The sequence below is a fragment of the Delphinus delphis genome, chromosome 5 (genome assembly GCF_949987515.2).
Source record: "Delphinus delphis chromosome 5, mDelDel1.2, whole genome shotgun sequence".
Taxonomy (NCBI): Eukaryota; Metazoa; Chordata; class Mammalia; order Artiodactyla; family Delphinidae; genus Delphinus; species Delphinus delphis.
In genome coordinates, this window is record NC_082687.1 from 17,491,096 (window position 1) to 17,516,017 (window position 24,922).

The following is a 24,922-nucleotide window of genomic DNA, read 5'->3' on the forward strand; positions in this document are numbered from 1 at the left end:
TCACCATCTTTGTGCCTGCCATTTAAAAATTATATCAGGAATTAAATGCTATAATAAAAGTATAAGAAGTTACTCTATTTCCTTCACAATATACATCGGCTATAGTTCAGTCAGATTCCAAAGTTATACCAGGAGAGAGCTAAATTCATTAATTCAGTTTCTTACTTGTAGTTCTGTGATGAGTGGTTATCAGTTACGTTTCTGAAAATGAAACTGAGTGCCTTTATGTTGGAAATACCACCTTGATTTAATATTTGGGAAGTATACAAAATGTGAAGTTTTAAAATTTAAACACTGTTATTACTTTGTTGGACTAAAGACCAAAATGAAATAGAAAAGGCTTTAGCTTAAACAGTTGAAGTGTAGATAGGAATCTTAATAGTGAATTTTAAAATTAGTTTTCTGAGATATCCAAGGATTTGGAGTACAGGCCAGTACACTTGCCTAGGGAGTTTATTAAGAAAACAAGCTGAGTGATAGAATTAAGAACTGGTGTTTGTTTGTTTAAGGCGGATGGCAGGATGAAACCTGGCCGGATGGCTGGACAGCAGTGACGAGAGATGGGAAACGGTCTGCCCAGTTCGAGCACACCCTGCTGGTCACGGACACTGGCTGCGAAATCCTAACCCGGCGACTCGATAGCGCGCGGCCTCACTTCATGTCCCAATTTTAATTTCTCCCGAGATGGCACATCTCAGTGATACCTTCTGGCTGTACTCGGTGTTTTATTGAGAGTACAGGATGGAAGAGGACATTTTTTATAACTTGTTTTGTTTCGACTATAGATAAGGAAGGACTACAGCATTTGATGTGTGTCCTCAAGAACTTGTCTTGGGTCTGAAAAAGCCAAGAAGAATAAAGGAAGCTTTCTCAACTCCTTTCAATGCTCCCCTCTCCCCACACAAAAAAATCTCTGCGCCCCTGTTTTCTCATTTGCCCTTTGAGCACTTTTACTTAAACCTGCTTCTAGTTGCTTTTATCACTGCCACAACCGGGCCTTCAGAGCCACCTGCTTTCCAGGTGAATGTTGGAGATGAGAATCCCTGAAACTTTAGCAACATATTTTGCTCCCGATTTTTTTTTTAATTATATATGTATGGAAATATATACGTATACATTTTAAATTCCATATATGTAATTACCAAACACTATGTGACCTGGGGTTTGTGTTGATTCTGACAGGGTTCTATGCTGTCGTAAATGGACCCGTCATTTGCAGTGATTTAATTCCCAGCTGGGAATTAGCCTCCCTCCTCCCCTGCTAATTTACCCTCGTAATTGTGTGTAAGGAAGCACTCGGTCAGTGAGACTTTCCAGTGTGGACTCTGTGTGCATGAATGGCTATGGCAAAATTCACCTTGGAAAAAGATGATCAGGTTTTAAAAAATCTAGTTTATGGCAAAAATAGCCACGCTCCAAGCGGAAGCTGGCTGTTGCAGAGAATGGGATTTTTGTAATAGTTGCTATTTCAGACCTCTGTTTGGTCATAATGGTAGGAAAAACGCTCCCTTCTCTCTTATTTCAAAGGCATACCTTGGAGATATTCAGAGAAGGGTGGAGGCTGCACTGTGGGGGTTGATGGGGAAAGACAGTTCTGAAATCTCTCCAGCAGTGAGCAGAGTCTGGAAATGCTAATGTTTAATAAACCTGGTGGGGATGAGAAAGGAACTTCTTTGAAATTGGACTGTTGCCTTGCAGGGATGCAGCTGTCCTTGGTGTGCTACCACAATTCTCCTTTACATAGTTGGGAACCTCATTAGAAATGACCTCAGCTGCCCAACATCTGTGTTCCTTTCAGTAGTTCAGTCCAAATGGGAGTGCATCCAGTGACGACATATCAGATCAAGGTCATTGTCATTAGAGAGTACTTGATTACTAGGTATCTGGTAAGTTTATTCTAAGATAATTCGATACCACTGACATGTTACATTTGTATGAGAACATCTTTCCCAGAGTGCCTCAGACCTTTATTGCTTTAAAGGAATTATAATGTTTTCATTACTTTTATTATTTTAATGATTTAGTAAAGTGGCTGAATCTGGTATGTGTGTGAAGTTTTTTATCAAACTGTAATATTTGTGAATGGAATGCCTTGCAATATGAATGTTAATATAATGTGTAAAGGGAGATTAAAAAGTTTGAATGACTATCCCACCATGTAGTTGTTAACTTTGCTGTATTTGTTGGGGATTTCAGAAGGAAGTGGTGGGAATGGGGAGGCTAATTTCATAATCTAAAATAAAATTTGAGTAAAAATACTTTTTTAAGTTGAATGTCTATATACAAATTCCAGTACTGTGTTTAGTTCAGCAGTCTACCAGCAGTATTTGAAATGCAACCATATTTCTGAGATAGTTTAAGGTGGCGACTGCTGCATATGTAAGGCAGCATCTTATGTACTGATAGTGGAATTAACAGTGTGGGCTTACTCAGTGTCTACTATTAGAAATTAAGCTCAAAGAAAAAAAGTCTTGGTGGGTAGTTTTTTTTTGTTGCTGTTAAAAGATAAACACCACACTGGTGATGGTGCTTTTCTCGGTTTGGGAGATTTTAAAACAATATGTCCTCTAGTCTAATTGTATATGTCTGATTACAAATGTTTGTTTAGTAGGTTTAGATGAGAAAACATCTAGGGTAGTTTCATCATTCTGCCAACTTCTCAAAAATGTCAGTGTGTTAGCTTTTTATTTTTTGTATTAACTTTAAAATAATCCTTTTTTTCCCCTGACAGTCCTTCATCCCCCTTGGAATTACAATGTAGAAGGGAAAGGTGTTTGCCTTTTATTTTCATTTTATGTCTTTTGCTGGTAAAATGTATAAAGGTACATTAGAACCCGTTCACCAACACCTTTATATTACTTGCCATCCACATGTCTAAATTAACAGGAAGAGGGTGTTTAGGAATTTGCCATCTTAGCTTGATTCCTCAGTTTGTCCTGTCACCACTTCTGGCTCTTCATTGAGTTTGGTTAAATTTGAGAGTGGGATGCTCCAGTTTGCTAAAGCCCCCAAATGCACCCTCCTGGTATCTGTAAGCTATTTCTGTCCTACCCCCTCCCCCGTTTTTTCTTTTTTTTACTTCCAACTTCTAATTTTGAAAATTTCAAATTTACAGAAAAGTTGATGGTACAGTGAAATAACCACATATCCTTTCCCTGTATTCAGCAATTGTTATTGCGTCACATCTCTCTATATAAAAAGCATTTTTCTTTTGAGAGAAATGGCATTGTCGTACTTCACCTGCTACTGTTGCAGTGTGTCTCTCTTAAAACATAAGAACATTTCCTACACAATCATAATACTCCTGTCACACCCAAGGAATTGATTATTCATAGTTATCTAATGTATAGTACACATTCAAACCTGAGGCTCAGTTTCCCCCCAAGTGTACTTTAAAGCGTTTGTCTTGTTTAAAATGCAGAATCCAAACCCATGGCATTTGGTTGTCATCTGTAGGTTTTTTTAAACTCTAGAACAATCCTTCCACCTTTTTTTATCTTTTATGAAACTGACTTGAAAAAGCAGGCCAGTTAGCTTGTAGAATTCTGTGCTTCCCTGATTGTTCCTCATGAGTAGGTTCAGGATAAATGTTTTGGCAGAAGACTCCATAGATGGCATGTGGTGTGTCCCATTCATCGCATCGCATCGCATCACATCACATCACAAGGCACATACTGTCATTGTCACATTATTGCCAATATATGTTTGCTCACTAGGTTTCTTTCAGATTTTCTATTTTAAGATCCCTTTCTTAAGCAAATAATTTGGGAGGAGATACTTGGAGACCATTTGGATATCCTGTTCACTTAATGATTTTAGCATTCATTAATAATCCTTGCCGGAATCCATTATTTTGTTACATTGGTGGCTGCAAATAGGGACTTTCTAAATCTAGCATTCTGTCTGCATTTCTTGGCTGGCATTCTTTTACTAAAGAAGCACTTTTTTGAGTATCAGTGTGGGCTCGTTGTTTTTAAAAATTCAATTAGTTACTCTAAATGGTCTGTATTTGGCCAGTGGAAGCACCTTTAAGCTTATTTATGGGTCATTTTGATCTGTGTCTGTTAGCCTTTGAGCACATTCTTGCTTTTTGCCGTATCAAGATGTTCTAGATTTATCATACACTTTTCCTGCCCCAGCCTGGGAATTGGCTTCTTCTCCAAGGAGCCCTAGTTTCTTTTCATGGGGAATGGTATTTGGAAATCAAGATCTGGGTGCTGCTGGGGTGTCATTGCTCCTAGGGCCGTTCAGGGAACAGAGCCAGCAAATGCATTTTTTATAAATCATGAATTCATTCTGATACTCTGATTTCAAATTTAACACTAATCTTCCTCACCCTTCCCTGTTCCATATTTGTATCTTCCTTCTCCCATGGTGAGAACTTTGGTTCTGAACAACATTAATATTAACTTATTTGCTTGATTCTACATGACATGTAAAATTATTTTAGAATTACTATACCAAAATCACTACCAAAATTTAAGTGTAAAAGTTGTGATTGTTCTTATTCTTGGAACATATTTCACTAAGGGGGTACAGAGTATTGGGTTAAAAGCTATTTGAAGTAATTAATTTTGATCCTGCAGTATTCTAAATTTCATAAACCATGAAGTTACTTTTCAACAGTAAATGCAGTGAATCTTGGGGGCAAAGCATGCTATACAGGTGGGGAAGATTTTTTAGCAGTCTGGGAGTTAGAAATACTGGAATCAATTGAGATAATGTGATATGATTCTGTCTACATTTGATGGTGTGTGGCTTCTACCAAGTTCTCTAGCTACCAGAGGAGCAAATTATACCACTTGTAATGTGGATGTATAGCCTATTTTCAGTACAGAGTAGGAAAAAACATCTGGACATTGTTTTAGGAACAGATTGTTTCACAACATAGGCTGCATTATGCTGATATTCTAAAAGTTATTAATGTGTTTTGCTTCATTTAAAAAATGAACATCGAAAGAAAGGCAGCACAGGTTCCATGCATCGAAATTCTGTGGTCCCACTGTGTTTGAACTCACAAGCAGCCTTTGGTGGCAGCCTCCTTCCTTACCTCTTTTTCCTTTTGCTGCTAAGTATGAAAAAGAAAAACAGTGGTTTGCATTTGGTTATTTTGCAAAAAAAAGCCAGGAGTCAGGTGGCCTTGGCTACCTGTTACCTGCTGCTTTTCATTTTGGGGACTGTGGTGAGGAACAACAGAACTGTCTGTGTATGGTAATTCTGTGATTACATTCAAACGTGTCAACACTGGTTTATCTCACTAAAATGTGCCCCAAAGTCAATATGCGGAGCACTCAAGAAGGGCTTCCTGGAAAGATTTTCACTTACCACTGATGTTTGTTGGAGTTCAAAGTATTTTAATAATTTTTCTTGTGAATGTCCAGCCTTTTTACTATTGCGAAGCTTTGAGTAGAATAATTGCTTCCATCTCCTGGGTGCTTGGCCCTTTTACTATTACTCCAGCCTCTTCATTCAGCTCCCAACAACAAACACATGCCAAACTCTCAGGCACATTTGCACTGTGGTGTCATGAGACGATCACGAGATCAACAATCAGGACACTAGGGCTCTGAGTTCTCTGATTTTTGCCATACGCGGGCCTCTCACTGTTGTGGCCTCTCCCGTTGCGGAGCACAGGCTCCGGACACGCAGGCTCAGCGGCCATGGCTCACGGACCCAGCCGCCCCGCGGCACGTGGGATCTTCCCAGACCGGGGCACGAACCCGTGTCCCCTGCATCGGCAGGCGGACTCCCAACCACTGCGCCACCAGGGAAGCCCAGTTCTCTGATTTTTTTAAACTAGCTGAATGGCTTGGACAAATCACCGTATTTCTCTATGGAGGTATCCTATTTGTGTAATGACGCCACAACTTAGCAACTGTTTTATTCTATATATAATGTGACTATAAAGCGAATTTGCTTTATTTCAGTACTTGGGTCAGACATCAACAGAAAATTCAGAATAGAATTTTTCAAACTTTACCAGTAAATCTGAGCCCTGGGTGATTCTGAGAAAACAAAATAGCCAACGATAAGAACATTTAATATTAAGATGTAGATTTAAGAAAGAGAACAACAGGTATTTTAAAGCAAATTTCCACTGTTTTATCTTGTTTAACATATCTAGATATTTTTGGTAGTCAGGAATATTTCAGTCCACGTCTAAACTCTGGGTAGTTCAGTGGTGGATTAGCGCTCCTTTCCTGAAGGGAGCATGTACATATTACCTCTCAATGAATTCTGTTACGATGTCCAGTTTGATAAAAATCAATCTGCTTAAAAGCCCATCCCACTTGCTCTGTTCCTATAAAGTTCCACCAGAAGAAGTTTGTATAATGCAGGACTTTGTACGTACCGGTTCACTGTGCTGGTTTACTTCCTAGTTGTTTCTTTAAAGATATGATTTCCTTGGTATAGTTCTATGTACTTATTATCTAAGTAACTGTTTAAATATACTTAATGTTTTCCAAATGTGTTTTCTGTCTGTTTTTTCTGCAGGGTATTTGCTGACAGAGAATCTGATCTTGCATGTTAATTGAAACAAAATTGGCTGAGTGCAAAGTTGGTTTTTTCCTGGGTCACAAAGTATCTCTAGGCCCAAAGAACTGTCAGTTACTTTAGGACTTTGATCATCAACCTACTTGGGAGATTGGTAGCCATGCAGAAAATGTTCTGAAGCATCTGTGCATGTAAAAATATGTTCCCTGTTTCCCAGATCAACAAAACATTTTGAGAATCATGAGCTACATTTAATTTTGCTTTGAAATGGGATGAATGGAAGTAGCATTGTGTTTATCTTTCGGAGCTGTATTTGTTTAAGCTGTACACACATTAACTGGCTCCACTCTAACAAAGTTTGGAAATAATGCAGTTTTTTCCCTCATCTCAATAACCTCATCATTCCACAGGTTCTACCTTATGTTAGTTCTCTGTGCATGTAGTAAAGAACTCATTCCAAGTCAGACATGGAATTCCAAGTCAGCCTGTATATGGACTATCTTTCTACAGTGAACATCACTAGGTGGGTTAAATAGAAAGCAGAATAGCCCGACATGCTGAAAATGGAAAAGCAGGAAAGATTTGAAAAATGGCAAGTATACCAGCATTTTCAATGAAAAACAAAAAGCTGTTAAAAGATACATCCTAATATTGTAAAATTTTGGATCCTTAAAATTTTTTTTACCAACTTTCATGAAATATACAGCAGAGGTTAGCGACTTGTGTTAAAATTATATACCTTTTATCCAAGAAAGCAGTTTAAACATAACTTCAAAAAATTCCCGACAATACTTCTAAGGTGGTAGAGTCCTCATTTTGGACAACCAGGATAGATTTGCTGACATGCACATAGTGAATGTTTTTTAGCCCTATGTTGTGTATGTTCTTCCAAAAAATATTTGGTTCCGCAATATACGTAACAACCTAGATGCCACCCAAGAGGATGTATTAAAGTATCTTAACAAGAAATACTTTATACCTATAGTTCCATGTTCCAAGAATCTTTATATTAAAGATCTTGTAAAATTGATTCTTAATACTGGTTCTTTGAAAGAGACAATTGTACTTTCAGCCAGGAAATGCTCATACTTGTTAAACTGAATTAGCTGGCTCGAGACTATGTACATGACAGTGACAGAAAAGTAAACTCCCTAATTGGCCAGCTACAAGAATTGGAGTTACATTATTTTACTATCTTAAAATTATTTTCTCATTATTGGAGAACATAATGTTTGCCATTCTCATTCAAGTATAACTCATGTATGAGAAGAAAAATAAAGGCGAAAAAAAACCAAAAAAAATTATTAGTTCTCCTCCATTATTACCCTATATACCCATTCTGTTACTGCAGTCGCTTAAGGCAATAATATACTTCGTTCCTGGAAGGCTGAGCTAAAACAAATCAGATTAAAGCACACTTCCTACAGCTAGGGTAGAAGCTATTTTTATTCTGTTCTTCCAGTTCACCCAGAACAATAGGTTGGAGCCATCTGGGTCCCGACTGGGTCTCCAGCCCTCTAGGTAAAATGAGAGAAGCTAGGTCATACTGCCTAGTCCTTCAAATGCACCAGAGATCCAAAAAAGAAGTCCTGACCATAACTGCCACTTTTCTAGTTTTCAGTCAACTAAATATTGCTCTCTCAGAAACACAAACTTTGGGAGTAATTAAGCTACATCAGTCAAAAGAATTAAAACAAGAAAAAGCACATGGTTTCAATCAAACCAAAAGATATGTATGTGCATGGCATATCTGATGTCCTGATACAAAAACAGTCTAAACTATGCTATGATGTAGAAAGAAGAAAAAGGCACATAATAGGCGGGGCGCCGTTCACACGAGAGTCGGTTGGTTCCTGTATCCCTGTCCCCGCCTTCCCTCGCCGTCATGTCGATATTCCTGGTGAACACCAACGTGCCCCGCGCCTCTGTGCCGGACGGGCTCCTCTCCGATCTCACCCAGCAGCTGGCGCAGGCAGGCCACGGGCAAGCCGGCGCTGTACATCGCGGTGCACGTGGTCCCGGACCAGCTCCTGGCTTTCGGGGGCTCCAGCGAGCCGTGCGCGCTCTGCAGCCTGCACAGCATCGCCAAGATCGGCGGCGCGCAGAACCGTTCCGACAGCAAGCTGCTGTGACGCCTGCGCGTCAGCCCGGGCAGGATCTACATCAACTACTACGATATGAACGCGGCCAACGTGGGCTGGAACGGCTCCACCTTCGTCTGCACGTCGCGCTCCGGAGTCCCCTGCCCCAGGCCCGCAGCCCGCACGCGGTTTTCTGCCCGCCCCGCCCCCAGCGACCCCACCTCCCGGGACGGAGAAATAAACGGTATGGAGACCGGGGGGCGGGGGGAAGCACAGAATAGTGTTAATAGTATTCCTTCGTGTTAAAGTATATGTATAAATGCTATTATATTCATAGAAACTTTTGGGAAGATACATAAACTAAATAGTGGTCACCTATTTTTTTGGGGGGAGAGGGAAGTGTAGCTTTTCTTATGCAATTTTCTCTACTATTTGAATGTTCTAACTCTTGGATGTATTGCCTTCATGTATTTATTTTTGTGTTAATGGATCACCTGGATGGTAAGACTATGCATCATTTTCGTTTGCTGCTTTATTCTGCTCAGGGTAAAGAAACCTAAATGTTACTTAACAGCACCAGGAAAAGACTGATAGATTTGACTATACTAAAATAAAAATTAAGAAATATAAAATATATTAATATAAAACTTACAAAGGATTGGCATCTAGAATAAAGAACCCCTAAAAATTACTCAGAAAAAGAGAAGTAATCCAACAGAAAAATGGGCAAAGGATGTGAACAGATGCCTCACAAAAAAGGAAATACAAATGGCCAAAAGAATGAAAGACTTGGGACCTCCCTGGCGGTCCAGTGGTTAAGACTCTGCACTCCCAATGCAGGGGGCTCAGGTTCCACCCCTGGTCAGGGAACTAAGATCCCACCATGCTGTGTGCCACGGCCAAAAAAAAAAAAAAAAAAAAAAAAGACTTTAGTCATTAAGGGGAAGGCAAATAAAAGTCATTTCACACCCATCTGATTTGCAAAAATGTCCAACCACATTTAAGAGCAATTTGACAATTTCTAGTAAGGTTTAAAATGTGTTTATCCTATGGTACACATCCTTCATAACTAATGCACTGAGCACAATGTACAAGGATGTTCCACCAGTGTTGTTAGCAATACAGAAACAATTTGGTCAACAACTATATGCTATCAACTGGAGACAGATAAATTATGGTAGTTCATATAATTGACTACTGCACAGTACTAGAATTAATGAATGGGAGCATCACCTACAAGAGGGATTAATCACAAAATAATGAGTGAAAAATGAAAGCTGCAGAATGAGACAGTATCATGTTTAAAACATGTATGACAATACTGAAGACTAAAGGGTTTACGGATATGTGTAGTCAAAGTATGGCAATATGCATGGGAGTGATAAACACCCAATTCTGGATGTCGACTATACCGCAGAAGAGGAAAGGCAAAGTGGCCTGGAAGAGTAAGATGTTAAGATTTGACAAAATAAGTACTGGAAATTTGGGTATTCAGTATATAAATATTTTCCATATGCTTGAAATAGTTCAGAGTGACCAACAACACATATATACCTACTTAAGCTCAGAAGGTAGTTTCAATGATGAATTTGTGGGCCAGATGTCATACTAGGAATTAGGAGTCTAAGTCTGAACAATGCATGGTACTTGCCCACAAGAAGATAATCTCACAGAAGCAGATCTGGGTTCTGATTAACTGTGCTACTGCTGATTGGAGAAATTTGTTCTTTAGTAAATGGGCCTGAGACCCTTAAAAGTTAAGCGAAAGTTACCAAGGACAGTAGAAGACAAGGTTCAGATACTCACCACCGCCCTTCTTCCTCCATCTTTCCTTTAAAGAATGAAGATAATGGGGAGAGCAACCATGACAAAGAATTTGACATACAACAGAGCTGACAACTTCCACACATATGCAGAAATGCCTTTTATTATGTTAAAAATATTCCTTAATGAGCCAGCAATTATTTATGTGAAGAGTCCAGAAAACAGACTTATGACAGTATTAGCCTTGTCCTTGATTAGACATTTATGAATTTATACAGAAAACATTATTCCCCAGAGTCAGTTAATGAGGGTCTAAGAAGATGTGAACTTGAAAGAGCTCCTTCCTGCTTGTCTGGCTGCTCCAATCAGACCACAAGACTTAGTTATAAGGATGGAAGAATTTTTCTCTTTTGAATTTAAAGCTTTAAAACAGTTCGGATGCTGTAAGAGAAGAAAGCAATAAACAGGTTCTGAATGATTTCTTTGAAGACCACTAAAATTGTTTTTTTTTACCCTTCTCCCTGCATAAGCCCCAAATCATTACCACATTCTACATTAAACAGCTAAAGAGAAAGCTCACCTCTTTCCTGCATGCATCAGTTCAAAGGCTTCGTTAATTTGGTCAAAAGGCAAATTGTGAGTCACAAATTCTTCAATCTTTATTTTTTTGGACATATATTCGGACACCAACTTTGGGATGCTTTCTACACTCTTCCATCCTAAAAGAAATCATACATCTACTCATTAAGTTTTCCAACAAATCTCTACAGTATGCTTATTACTTAGTGGGTGACAAAGACATTTAAGAGAATGAATTTTTTCACGAACTAAAGAGGAATGAAAAACTTCAAAATCAGCATAGAGAGGAAGAAGAAATGCACATCTTTAAGAAAAAAGTAAATGCCTTTTGAGCACTTACTTTTTCTGTATTAAGATTTACTAAAATCTCATTAAATCTTAATGGAGATTTTTATACCATACAGGATAGAACTCTAGAATCAGAATAAGCTTATTTAAGTCCACAACAGCAAAGATTTCTGTAAGCGTGAAATTCAAGGAAGAAAAAAACTGATGTGATACATGACTATTTCTGTGGTTTTAATTTCAACAATAAGGGTACCATCTCAGAAGAGAAAACTGAAATTGAAAAGCAAAGTAGGTGATCTTTAGTTACAGGTTACCATTTTAAACAAAATCAGATCCTTCAATTTCTCACTTGTGTTGAAAGAAGCAGTAAATCAACAAAGAAGCCTTCCCACCTTTTAAACCAGGGAGTCTTTGGACCACATTTCAAACCTCTTTTGAGCCTTTCCCAAATCTCCCTTCTTGTGTCCTCTACCAGTTACCCTTTCCTTCCAAACTGCAGTGCTTTTTCTTCTCCTTTAAATCTGGTAACTGAGACAACCACAGCCACTGCCATTCCCTAAACTGAAACTTCTGTTTACATTTGTGAGTCATATTTTAGCAACACCCATGGGGCCCCAAGGCTCCAGCTTATTTCCCAATAAGCATGTGCTTGGATGAGGCTTCAGTGAGAGGTGACTACCAAACCCCCTGGCTCAGTCTCCCGGACTAAGAACACCCTTTCAAATACAGCTATGGACCCTGAGATGATGCCCCTGAGCTGCACGTATGGCTCTGAAAGTCTGTCCATTTAAAATACTCAAGTGCGGCATACGTGTAGCGGTTTGGAAAAGAGGGTTTAGTCAGCTTGACATTTGCCTTGACAAATTCTGTAGTATAAGGAAGGAAAACTCTGACCAAACCCCTCATTTTTCATACTTTCCTAATCTTTTCTTTTGGCCTTGAAACAAAAGCTGGCATGAGGTAGGGGACACTTTGCTTAAACACAGATCATTAAAAACTCATGCTATTAGAGAATGGACTTGAGGACACGGGGAGGGGGAAGGGTAAGCTGGGACAAAGTAAGAGAGTGTCATGGACTTATATACACTACCAAATGTAAAAAAGATAGCTTGTGGAAGCAGCCGCATAGCACAGGAGATCAGCTCTGTGCTTTGTGACCACCTAGAGGGGTGGGATAGGGAGGGTGGGAGGGAGATGAAAGAGGGAGGAGATATGGGGATATATGTATATGCATAGCTGATTACTTTGTTATACAGCAGAAACTAACACACCATTGTAAAGCAATTATACTCCAATAAAGATGTTAAAAAAAAAGAAATGCAAATTCTTGAGGAAAAAAACCCTCATGCTATGTAATTCTTTCTCCTTAGGAGGATGGTAAGGATATAAATATATTTTTTAAAAATCTATGAAAAACTTTAGATTTCATTTATTCACAACAGTTGGGATATACAAACATGTTTTTTTTTTGAAATAAACAGCTGTTTTTTTTAATAGTTTTTTTTTAGATGTTGGGGGTAGGAGTTAATTAATTAATTAATTAATTTTTGCTGTGTTGGGTCTTCGTTTCTGTGCGAGGCCTTTCTCTAGTTGTGGCAAGCGGGGGCCACTCTTCATCGCGGTGCACGGGCCTCTCACTATCGTGGCCTCTCTTGTTGCGGAGCACAGGCTCCAGACGCGCAGGCTCAGTTGTGGCTCACGGGCCCAGTTGCTCCGCGGCATATGGGATCCTCCCAGACCAGGGCTCGAACCCGTGTCCCCTGCATTAGCAGGCAGATTCTCAACCACTGTGCTACTATGGAAGCCCCTACAAACATGTTTTGATGTCTTTTCTCTTCTCTAGCTGAGCAACCTTGAAAAAGGTGGAAACTTTCTCAGCATTCTGCTGGTAGTTAGGCAACCCCAAACAACCACATACTTTTAGGATCATACAAGGGAAAAATGATCAGTCTGGCAGCTTTTCAATTTTGTTGTAAGGTTTTGTCAAATTTAATATTTTCAGTTTAAGACTTAGTATTGGTTACTGCTGAAATCAGTGCTATTCAGACGGAAGTATGATCACATCCAGGGATCACTGCACTCTCTGGACAAATGAGTAAAAAATGCCAATAACCTATGTAAGTCTACAACACGGCACAGGGTGGCTGATACTGTCGTTTGCTTATCCTGTAACCAGCTTCTCACTCCTGACCTACCCTCAACTATTTCATTAACAGAATATTAATATTTTTTTCAATGTGTAAGAAGTAGCCTTGTGCTTCAGGAGAAGCTGAGCACCTCCCCAGTCCCAGGGGTAAATGCTGACTAGGATTAAAATTCTGCCAATGGAAGTAACAAAAGAGAAAATGTACTCATCTCATCCACCAAATTACCTCCAAAGGCAGTGCCTTTCCACGTGCGGCCTGTTACCAGCTGGAATGGACGAGTGGCAACTTCTTCACCTGAGGCAGCTACTCCAACCACCACGCTGACGCCCCAGCCTTTGTGGCAGGCCTCCAGCGCTGCTCTCTGCAGGCAAATCACAGAGGTCAGTGCACTGTGCTGAGAATATCTGCTTCCCCAGAAACTTCCGGGGGAGAGGGTGGTGGTACAGAGCTTATTAGAAAAACGGCAACAAAATGTCCAAAGTGAGTATTTAGTAAGTTTAATTTTATTGAACAATTTTAACAGGTATTTTAAAAAATTTACGAACTTGGCCCAACACTGACACAAATTGAAAATAAAAAGCTTTCATTTGTTATTTTAAAAAGTAAATCTTAGCTCAAAATTCTAAAGGCTTAATAAAGGCAGCAGGCAGAGAAGTAATAGTTATACTTCTGCTGAGTGTCTACTTTGTGTCAGGTACCTACAGTTACTATCTGCATTTTACACATAAGGAAACAGGTTTAGAGAAGTTAAGTAGTTGCTCAAGGTCACTGAGTTAGTAAGTGGACATATATCTAATTCCAAAGCCCATGTTCTCTACAGCTGCATCATTTTGCCTTTTCATTTAATGAAACATACTCTGAGATTTATGTGTACACTGAAAAGCAAAGAAACATTTCCCTTCATCTTTCCCTTGTATCATTTCCAATTTCTAGTTCAAGTAGTCATTTTCCCTTCTAATAATTCTTATCAGGGAATTCAAGACTTTTCCTTTACAAAACAAAACAATTTTTGACCTTAATTAAAGAAATTACATTAAAAAAAGCAGCCCCCACCACCACCACTTGGAATGAAGCCAAGCATACTCACCATGACTTTAACGTTGCCAATACACTCAAAGGAATAGTCCACTCCCCCATCAGTCATCTCAACGAGCACTTCCTGGATAGGTTTACTGAAGTCCTGGGGGTTAATACACTCAGAGGCCCCAAACTCCTTAGCCCTTGTGAATTTATCTTTATTGATGTCCACACCAATGATCCGGGATGCACCAGCCACCTTACAGCCCATGATAACTGCCAATCCAACTCCTCCCAGGCCAAAGACGGCACAAGTAGAGCCAGGCTCCACCTAATAGTAAAGATAGTCTATAAGGTACTCATTTCACAAGAGTCAAGGAAATCATTAGGTTTCTTACTGTTTGGGCCTATTTCACTATTCCAGCAAGGCTTTGTTGTATGAAATTAGAAGGTGGACGCTAAAACCCAGGCCAACACTTACCTTGGCAGTGTTCACAACAGCACCATAACCAGTTGAAATGCCACAACCCAGAAGGCAGACTTTATCCAAAGGGGCTAAAGGATCAATTTTAGCAACAGAGATATCAGCCACAACTGTATATTCAGAAAATGTGCTGGTTCCCATGTAATGTAAAATTGTCTTTCCTTTACAAGTAAATCTGCTAGTGCCATCTGGCATTAATCCTTTCCCTTGAGTGACTCTAAAGAAAATAAAAAAGGAAGAAGGTAGGGTAGAATCAAGTTTCCTAAAATGCACAGGAAAAAGAAATCAATTTTAAAAATAATGACCAGTAAACAGAAGAGTGTGCTAAGACCAAAAGTCTAATTTCTAATATATTCATTAATTTAGCACCTTTCAGCAATGCCTTATTAGGAAAACTTATAAAAGAATTATAATCTTACCTATCTTTTCCAGCATTCAATATGCTTCTGGATTATACTGTCAGAGTATTGAAATAATTTTAACAGGTACAATTTATGGATCAGATGAAATGATTTTAAAATTCCATCGTAAAACTCTGTGACCAAATATAACTTCATAAAGCCAAAACCAGCATCTACACAGCAAAGATTACAAGCAACTATCCACATCAGCTGATGAAAGTAGATGTCCACACTGGCTGATTTAGACCTTTCAGGAGGCCTATTTCAAGAGTGTAGCTCTCACCACTGATATGATACATGGTAACAAAAATTATTTTTGATATTCTAAATAGGTGATGTAACATCTTGCTTAGGAACATGGGCCCTAAAGGCAGACACACTTGTGCTCAAATCCCACGTGCTCCTGAGCAAGTGAATTAACTTTTGTGCCTTAATTTCCTCACCAGAAAATCAGAGAAATCTATCTTTCTTAGACATTGCTATAAAGATCAAATGAGGTTATGTAAAGCACTAGCACTGTGCCTGGCACAGAGTGCTTAATATATATGTTATTTTAACAAAAATAAACACTACAATTTGATGTACATTCTTGGACAAATCCTTTGGAATACATGTGAATAAATAAATATATATAGATGAAGAAAAATGGATTGCCTCTGGATTCAAGAATAAGTACATTTCCTTTGGGAGAAAAACAAAAATATGATCAGAAACAAACAACAAATAGGTGACAAAGCTCTACGATAAATAACTTGTATCTTTATGAGAGCAAGTTAAGTTTGTTTAGCTCTGAATGTGAGAAATTGCTCCTGTCCCAGAAGAGTTTCTTGAACAAAAGGTGATATGGGATGTATTTTAAGCTTTGAAAGGACTTGTCCTTCTAAAAGGTTACAGACAGCCACAAAAAAACCTATTACCATTATTATATCTGACGTGTCAAAATTTTTTCAGACCGTGTTTGGAATTCCCTTTCAAAATGCCTAGTTTTTTTCTTTTTTCGGTTCTAGCTTTTTTTTTTTTTTTTTTTTTGCGGTACGCGGGCCTCTCACTGTTGCGGCCTCTCCCATTGCGGAGCACAGGCTCCGGACGTGCACGCTCAGCAGCCATGGCTCACGGGCCCAGCCGCTCCACGGCATGTGGGATCCTCCCAGACTGGGGCACGAACCCGTGTCCCCTGCATCGGCAGGCGGACTCTCAACCACTGCGCCACCAGGGAAGCCCGGTTCTAGCTTTTTAACTGGATTTACGTGATAAAATAAATGGAACCTTATTTCCAAAAATAGAAACTAATTTTGTCAATGGCATTAGAAAAAAATGCAAAAATAAACAGATCTCCCAAACACTGCTGGTGGGAGTATATCCCATGACTCAGCAATTTCAATCCTAGGGAAATACCCAAGAGAAAGTTGTGTATATGTCCACCAAGAGACACATATGAATGCTTATAGTGGCACTAATCGCAACAGGTCCAAACTGGCAGCAACGTAAATGTCCATGAACAGGAGAATGTAACAGTGATTATTTGGAATGGAATGTGAAAGAAACAAAAGAAAATCACTGATGCACAGAGCAACCTGGATACATCTCGAAGGAAGCCAGACAAAACAGCACATATTGCATAATTCTGTTTATATGAAGTCCTACAGTGAAAGATATCAAAATAGTGGTTAGCTTTGAGGGAGGCAGATGTTGACTTGTATGCGACATGAAGAACTTTGTGGGCTGCTGGAAGGGTTCTCTATCTTGATCTGGGTGATGGTTATAACTATTAGGTGTGTATATGTATAAAAATTCATGGAGCTGTACACTTAAGATTTGTATACTTTAATTACTTCATTATATGTATGTTCTACTTCAATAAAAAAGACAAAAAAGGGGCGAACAGACACAAGATCTTAAATGCCTTGAAGTTCTTTAAGTGTGTTACCTTGCTACAATCAAATAACCACCTTTTCTGTGTCAAAAGGTTATGTTATCTCTTGTAGTCTTCCCAAAACCTTATGAGCTAAGTTTTATTACTTCGATTTCATGGACAATAAAATGGCTCATAAAAATGACTTCATTTAATTTCATAAGCATGTCCCTCCTTACTACATATTTTGGCAAATTTAGCCTAGTGTTATGGAAAGAGAACGGGTTCAGAAATTTGTGAGGTACCTCTTAACAGCTGATGATGCTGGGCACACCACTTAATTTCTGGGTCTAAATTTTCTCATCTATGAATATAGTGATAGCAATGATAATGACAGGTTGCCCTAAAGATGGAATGAAATAATTCATGTAAAATGCCCTGTATAAATTGCCACGTAATTACTTATTATCATGATATTATCATGATTAGTGTTACCTCTTGTTTTAAGAATAAAATAAAAAGATACTAACCTTATCTTCTGGCAAAGGTTCGTTTTAGGATTTAGACAAAATTTGCACTCTCCACACTGTGGGATGTAAAGTGGGATGACAGTATCACCTGGAAAACAAATGCAAGGACATTATCCTGAATAGGTAGCATCTGATTCTAAATGAATACATCAGCCCCTGCAAATTCCCATTTTTTTTTTAATTAAAAAAATTTTATTTATTTATTTTTGGCTGCATTGGGTCTTCGTTGCTGTGTGCAGGCTTTCTCTAGTTGCGGTAAGCGGGGGCTACTCTTCGTTGCAGTGCATGGGCTTCTCATTGTGGTGGCGTTTCTTGTCGTGGAACATGGGCTGTAGGCGCGCGGGTTTCAGTAGTTGTGGCTTGCGGGCTCTAGAGTGCAGGCTCAGTAGTTGTGGCACACGGGCTTAGCTGCTCTGGAGCATGTGGGATCTTCCTGGACCAGGGCTCGAACCCTTGTCCCTTGCACTGGCAGGCGGATTCTTAACCACTGCTCCACCAGGGAAGTCCCCCAAATTCCCATTCTTGTCAATCCATGCAGCTTTGCAAAGTTAACAACTTTAAGACCTAGAACTTTACCTACATGACATCATTCAGACACTGCCTATGCAAAAAATACAAGCTTCAAATTTCTGTCTAAGTGAAACTTTTAAAACAGTACGTGGAGAACAAGGAGGTCATGTGCTTCAAAACACTGACTCAATGCATCTTCAAAAATTCTTGCTTAATTGGGCAAAATTTGCTTTGGCGATGTACTTAAACCATTTCAGATAAACAGCAGTCTGCATAATGAGAGAGAAAGAAACTCTCAAATATTTGTGCTTTTCAGATGAGGCGTATAAAATCAATCTTGACAACTTACTGAGGCGATAACTTATTCACAAATAAACAATGTATAAGTAATGAGAAACATAATTTCCCTATAGAAATAAGCCAAAATTGTAAAATAAGTGATTCAAATACTCTCCTTACCTGCCTTCAGCTTAGTAACTCCTTCACCAACACTTTCCACAATTCCAGCACCTTCATGTCCCAAGATCACTGGAAAACTCCCTTCAGGATCAGCCCCACTCAGGGTATAGGCGTCAGTGTGGCAAACTGCAGTGGCAATAATCTAACAGGGTATTAAAGTGTCTGCGTGTGTGCATGCGATTCAGTGAGGCATAGGTGGAGGCACTTTTACTTTAATAACATTTTATTGATTAGAAGATACAATTCTTTCATATTTTAACCTCTCTAAAATCAGCATATGCTTAAAGTCTATGGCATCTTAATTAGAACTGGCAGCATTTTCTTAGTGGTACTTAAAAGTAACGGTGCATTTATAGGCAATGAAACATGGTACATCTATTCTCCTTTTCAGTGCATGTTAGCAGGAGAAGGTAAACAAGGTGATGTTTTGGGCACTGTGCCGTCTGCAGGTGTGGAGAGGAACATCCCCTGTGTGCAAAAGCAGGTGGAGCCCATCTCACTGCTGGCCTCCTCCTAACTGCTGGGGAATGCGATTTCTAATAAGGTATTGGCTATTTCTGAAATACGTCAGCCTGCTTGGTCTGGGCCAAAACTCAGAGGTTTTACTGGAACCAACTCCCCTTTTAGCAGCCACACACAATTTCTACTTCAATAAGCCCTTTATCCCGATTTCTCTAGCCTTCAAGCACCTCTCACTTCTCCAAACTACCAAAAGCACAGAAAGGAAAAGTCTTGGGGGTGTCTGTATTTATGCTTCTATGCTTCTCACAAATATATCCAATTACAATGTAACATTCTTGGCTGTTTGTTAGCCGTTTCCCAAGGAAGCCTGCTGAACTCAGTGTGCCCGATACGGCTCATTTTAGTACATCCAGGACCAACACTTTCTTTTTTAGTAGCAAAATCACAACCAGGCTGATTTCTGAACTTAAAGAAATACACACACACCAGTCTAAGATTTCAGATCCCTGGGCCTGGGTTAAAAGGATCTGAAAGTTATTTGGCTCTGGCTTCTCAACCTGTTCAGTGTGACCCCTGGGAACCTGAGAATTGGAGGTGGGATGGGGTAAGTATACTCCAATTCACAGCAAAAAATGCTTATTTTTTCTAGAGGTTAGTTTTATTCAATGTTCACTACTTTAAAGCACTGATTTTATATGAAAACAAGTACAGAGGAGAATGCCAGAACATCCAGCTGCCTGCCTTGTGCAGTATGACTCTCTCCAGGGGTAACTTCAACTTCCCTGCCACAGCAGAGGTTGAGAAGCACTGCAATAGTGAATCCCCTGAACCCTGGCCTTGTCTGCAAGGGTCAGTACATTTTAAAGCTCTCTTAGCAAGCTTACTTCACTTGCTTGTTGGTCTAATCAATTAGGAACCTCTTCCTAAATCTTATTTGAAGTTTCTTCTAACAATCCAAAGACCATTTCTTTCTTCTTTTGTTTCTAATGTGTCACCATAGATTTTAACTTATGGGATCAGCAGAAAGGGGAGCATCCTACCAAGCCACCTTAAACCCAGACTACAGAAGATAAAATGCAGTAATCCAATGATCCATGGAGAAGGCTGCTCAGCACAACACCAAAGCTAAAAAGATGGGAGAAGACTGCTGCAAAGGTGAGAGGGATAAAATAAGAGGCTGTGATTCCAAGGTTGGATGACGTTCAATACCTTCTCCTTGACACTGTCCTTTGGGATTTCTCCTCTGCAGACCTCAGAGGACTCATCTATCCAGAGACCTAATTGTAAGCCTTTTTCTCCCAGTGCCTTGGATGTTTCATTACCTTAATTCGAACTTCATGAGCCTTTGGGGGTGCCACCTCTATCTCCTCTATGGAGAGAGGCTTTCTAGCCTCCCAGGCAACCGCAGCCTTACATTTGATAACCTGAAATGGGGAAAACAGAGCAAGATGTTTATCCTCCTGAACTAGTAACAAACTACTTAGTTAATTTAGATGCTGGAATGCTAATCTTAGAAAGTATATCACAAATTCACAAAGACACATATAACTCTAAGTGATATGGAGAACTGTCTGGCACGGGTTTATACTTCGTATAAGTGATATTCATTAAAAAGGTTTAATCGAGATGACCACATGAAGAAGTTTAATTCAGGAATTCCCTGGCAGTCCCGTGGTTAGGACTCGGCGCTTTCACTGCTGGGGCCCACTTTCAATCCCTGTTCCGGGGAAACTAAGATCCCTGCAAACCGCATGCCCCCCCCCCATAAAAAAAATAAAGTTTCACTCATCAAATATTTAATGACCCTCTACAATGCATAAACAGGAGCTGGTTAACAATACAGGTTCCAAGAAAATCTGATTCTAGTCTGGTACAGGGTCCAAGGAATCTGAATGCTTAAGATGTGCCCTACGAAATTCTTTTGCTCAGGCTGGTTTAAGTAACACTGGTTTAGTGCAAAACTGCACCGTGGGAAGGAGCGTAAGGAAAAGTATCAGAATGGGGGAATTAAAAAAACCCTACATCTATCCCTTTCAACTGTGCTATCCAACACAGTAGCCACTTGCCACGTGTGGCTTTTGAGTGCTTGAAAAATGGCCAGTCTGAACTGAGATAAGCTGTAAGTAGAAAATATACCCAGATTTTGAAGAGTTAGTATAAAAAAATTAAAATATTTCAATAATATTAAAAAAATATTGATTACATGTTGCGATAGTATTTTGACTACATTGGGTTAAGTTTTAATCCAACTTAATACCGTTTTAATGTGGCTAATAGAAAACTTAAAATTATATATGTGACTCATACTGTATTTCTATAGTATAGTGCTACTTCAGAGTCTAGTCAGTACACTCCTCCTTTACCAGAGAATGAAGTGTAATAAGGAAGGTTTTGACTCGTTCACATAATGCTTATGAAGCATGTTCACAGAATAAAGATTGCAATGGGTTTATAGGAGACAGACTCGAAAGCTAACGATTACAAAAAGTGTGATTTAAAGGGATAGGCACAAAGTGCTACAGAATGCAAAATGTGGAGATTTTGGTTGGTGGGTTTGGGAAAGTGTCACTTTTAACTGGGATGCGGAAAGATGAGGAAGAATTAGTTACATAAAGATAAAATATCTACATATAGAGTGACTGTGAATGGTGAATATGAAGCCCCTTATACAGTGTAGCTTTGCAGAAATAAGGTGGTAGTTATTAGTAGCAAGAGAACAAAGAGTAGAGAAAAAGAACTGAACTATGTAGAAGGATGAGTGGCTTGTGTTAATTGGCGAGGCTGGAAATGATCACTTTTAAAATTAAAATGTAGATATTAAATCTGATCAATCAATCTGGTAAAAAAAATTCATACACTGCATTAGAATCTTTTTTCACCTCAATGTACCATAAATTTCAAAATGAAACTCCAAAGGTAAAATTCAGAATACTAACAATGAAGTCACATATTCTAGAGATCTGAAGCAACAAGAATAAATCATCCATAATCTAAGCTTTAAGTCCCTTCTCCACCCTTTTAAAGCATATGTGAAAGTTTAACCTTTTCCTGTCAATGACAATTCTAAACAAAACAAAGCCCCACACTAAATCCACACGCAATTGCTCTACTTCAACATCTGAACTATCACAGGAATTATAAGTTTTCACATTCTCTGCTGAAGGCACTTGGTAATAAGGAAAAAACCCTGCCAACTTGTTAAATCTGAAAGATCGTTTAGAATTTACCATTTCTATTCAAGTCCAAATCTTTTTAGAAAATCTGTTTGCAAAGCATTAAAACAATCAGCAACTTTAGACGGATTAATCATATTACTCATATATTTCTGCCTTTGTTTATTGTCTAATCTGTATTTCAAGAACTTGCAATAATAGTCTGTTGCACAGGGTTCGGAACCCCGGCTCACTATGTTTAGTGTTATCACTAAGCACGACAAACCACTAACCCTCAAGTTTTTGGTCTGTAAAATGGGCTACACTACCTTGCATAGCTGTTATGTGAGGATTAAAGGAGGGAAAAAAAAAAGCTCTGGTGCCCAAGTGCTCCAAAACGTTACCGAAAGGGCCCTTAAGAGCCTTCCAAAAATACATTCCTGGGGCTTCCCTGGTGGCGCAGTGGTTGAGGGTCCGCCTGCCGATGCGGGGGGGCGCGGGTTCGTGCCCCGGTCCGGGAGGATCCCGCGTGCCGTGGAGCGGCTGGGCCCGTGAGCCATGACCGCTGGGCCTGCGCGTCCGGAGCCTGTGCTCCGCGGCGGGGGAGGCCACAGCAGTGAGAGGCCCGCGTACAGCAAAAAAAAAAAAAAAAACAAAAAAAACAAAAAAAAAACATTCCTTGGTAGCACAGTAATAGCTCAATTATGAACCACTATCGTGAAAAACAGGCAACGCAGGGGTTAGGAGCACGGGCTCTGGCTGCAGCTTTGCCACCGAAAAGTATGGCCCCGGGCAAGTTACTTATTTTTGTGTACGCAAGGCGTGGCGGCCCCTAAGCCACCCCCAGAACACCAGGCTAGAGACCGACTCCCCCCTCACCTCCACTCTCCGGTTCTCCCCACCCCCACCCCGCTTCGGCTGTCCCAGGAAGCAGCAGCAAAAACCCTCCCACGAACGGAGCCGAAACAAAGCTTCCTCCCTCCCTTCTTGCTGAACCGCTCGACCGAAGCCCCGTTTCAGCTCCGGCAGCCGGAGGCCGTCTCAGGGCCAGGCCCCGCGCGTCTCCCCCTCACCTCCTGACTCCCCCCCCGCCACGATCCCCCCCCCACCCGGCCAGGGGCCCGGTTCTGCTCCATAGTTTCCCTCCCTCGCTTCGTTTTCTGGACTCAGCCAGCGTAGCAGCTGACAATACCTGGCTCGCCATCTTCTCGGATTCCGGTCAGCGCAAAGCAAGGACTCGGGAAAGTCCCCACCGCAATGAAAGATCGAGGATGTGGGTGGGGCGTGCGTCCGGCGCGGTCCCGCCTGCGCCGGGGAGAGCGTGGAGGCGGGGTTTGCGGGGGCCGGGCCGTGAGGGGCGGGGCCTGGGTTGCGGCCCGGCCAACGCGCCTGCGGAGGCCCAGGTGGTCTCGCGGGGAGCTGGAGGGGTGTCAAGGAGGCTGGTTGGTGGCGGCAGCTTCGTGAGCCACGTGACAGGCACCCTGCACTATATCTGTCAGGAAAGGGTTTCCCCGTGTGACTGTAGCCCAGGCAGCGTCGATAAAGCTTACAAAGGAGAGTGGTGGAAGGTGAGGAGCCAGGAATTAAATTCTCTGGAAGCATGTGAGAAGCCATGAGAGGACTGCACCGTCTTTGTGCTCCTTCTACACACTTTGTGGGCACGTCTTGAGAGCGCAAGGCGAGTAAGATGCAGTTGTTCGAGGGAGTCTCCGTCAGCTGAGCTGTTTGAAGAAGAATAAAGGGCACGCCCCAAACGGAAGCGCCTTCAGGACACTTCCCAGCGTCAACTTGAAAAGAAACGCGCAAGGGACGACCAGTGAGTTTATTCAGTGTCCTGCTGGGGACTGTGGCGTGGGAGACAGCCTCTCAGATAGCTCAGAAGAGTTGTCTTGGGAGGCCAATAGATATGTGATTTGGAGGAGGGAGGTCCATGTAATCCAGCGTGTTATCTCCTAGAAGGTTATGCTAGTCCCGAGGAACAGCTATCTTAAGTGAATGATTTTCGTGCATGGGAAGGTGTGAGAATCCAGGTTCATAAAAAAGTTTCTCTTGAAATATTTCTCACTATCTAAGGGCCTGTTTCTCCTGTTTTCCCAGAGCACGGAGTGCCACTTTCCTGATCTTCACCCTGAATTCCTTTCAGGATGCACTGTAGGTCAGCGACTGCAGTGGCCAGTGACTCAATCCTTGCAGAATTGGATGGTGGGCAACATCCTTCATTTTACACCAGGCTCCTATGCCAGCTGCTGCTGAAGGGTGAGTAGGATTTCTGATGGTGGTCGATAGGACATGGGGAGAGAACTTTGCGAGGAGGAGAAGTGGGCAGGGAAAAATCTCTGAAACATGGATGCATTTGATGTGTTTTAAGAGTGGACCAGAGTGTAGAGAGAGGGAGGATGAAGTATTTGCCAGTTTACTCTTAAACTCTGTTATGGATGCTGAATTTTATTAAAATGGCTCTACTGAACAGACCACTCTTCTTCCTTGCTGCTCAGTCTTTTTAATGGCTCCTTTCCCTCAGTATATACCTTAAGGGTTAGTGCTCCCAAAAAGTTTGTCCGAAGCCTTTCCTTTCACTCTACCCACTCATCTACACCATGGCTTTTAACTTCTGTTTATATAAGGACCACTTCTAGATTATGAATCAGGATGGCTCCCAGTAAACTCCAGACTTGGGCACACAACTGCCTTCTAGACCTCT

The 24,922-nt window shown here is 40.6% G+C and overlaps 3 protein-coding genes across 4 annotated transcripts in view; 2 read left to right on the forward strand and 1 right to left on the reverse strand.

Annotated features, from left to right (window-relative positions):
• METAP1 (methionyl aminopeptidase 1) overlaps positions 1 to 3,160 on the forward strand; it is a 60,343-nt gene extending 57,183 nt beyond the window's left edge. Inside the window, exon 11 of the mRNA XM_060012010.1 lies at positions 510 to 3,160. Within this exon, the coding sequence (XP_059867993.1) occupies positions 510 to 673 (164 nt within the window). The 3' untranslated portion in view covers positions 674 to 3,160. The remainder of the gene's footprint in view (positions 1 to 509) is intronic.
• A 4,848-nt stretch (positions 3,161 to 8,008) lies between these two features.
• On the forward strand, positions 8,009 to 10,608 carry LOC132425757 (uncharacterized). The gene is made up of 2 exons (XM_060012021.1): positions 8,009 to 8,820; positions 10,416 to 10,608. The coding sequence occupies exons 1-2, from the start codon at positions 8,381 to 8,383 to the stop codon at positions 10,606 to 10,608; spliced, it is 633 nt and encodes a 210-aa protein (XP_059868004.1). The 5' UTR covers positions 8,009 to 8,380.
• On the reverse strand, positions 10,488 to 23,542 carry LOC132425754 (alcohol dehydrogenase class-3). 2 transcript variants are annotated; one of them, XM_060012015.2, is made up of 9 exons: positions 23,414 to 23,542; positions 20,392 to 20,493; positions 18,608 to 18,749; positions 17,639 to 17,726; positions 14,853 to 15,072; positions 14,442 to 14,702; positions 13,580 to 13,715; positions 10,921 to 11,059; positions 10,488 to 10,781 (listed from the first exon to the last, which is right to left on the reverse strand). In XM_060012015.2, the coding sequence occupies exons 1-9, from the start codon at positions 23,423 to 23,425 to the stop codon at positions 10,757 to 10,759; spliced, it is 1,125 nt and encodes a 374-aa protein (XP_059867998.1). In that variant the 5' UTR covers positions 23,426 to 23,542; the 3' UTR covers positions 10,488 to 10,756. The 2 variants fall into 2 exon arrangements, with proteins under 2 accessions (XP_059867998.1, XP_059867997.1); XM_060012014.2 differs by lacking the exons at positions 10,488 to 10,781; positions 10,921 to 11,059 and adding an exon at positions 12,743 to 13,059.
• Between the last annotated feature and the right edge of the window lie 1,380 nt (positions 23,543 to 24,922).

Bases quoted from the DNA above. Each gene is read 5' to 3' on its own strand.
- LOC132425757 (XM_060012021.1), top strand. From the start codon at position 8,381: ATGTCGATATTCCTGGTGAACACCAACGTGCCCCGCGCCTCTGTGCCG. The intron at 8,821-10,415 runs GTATGGAGACCG...TTTCCTTTAAAG, and splicing joins CCGGGACGGAGAAATAAACG to AATGAAGATAATGGGGAGAG.
- LOC132425754 (XM_060012014.2), bottom strand. The intron at 15,073-17,638 runs GTTAGTATCTTT...TATTTTCTTTAG, and splicing joins AACCTTTGCCAGAAGATAAG to AGTCACTCAAGGGAAAGGAT. The intron at 14,703-14,852 runs GTAAGTGTTGGC...CTTTACTATTAG, and splicing joins CTGTTGTGAACACTGCCAAG to GTGGAGCCTGGCTCTACTTG.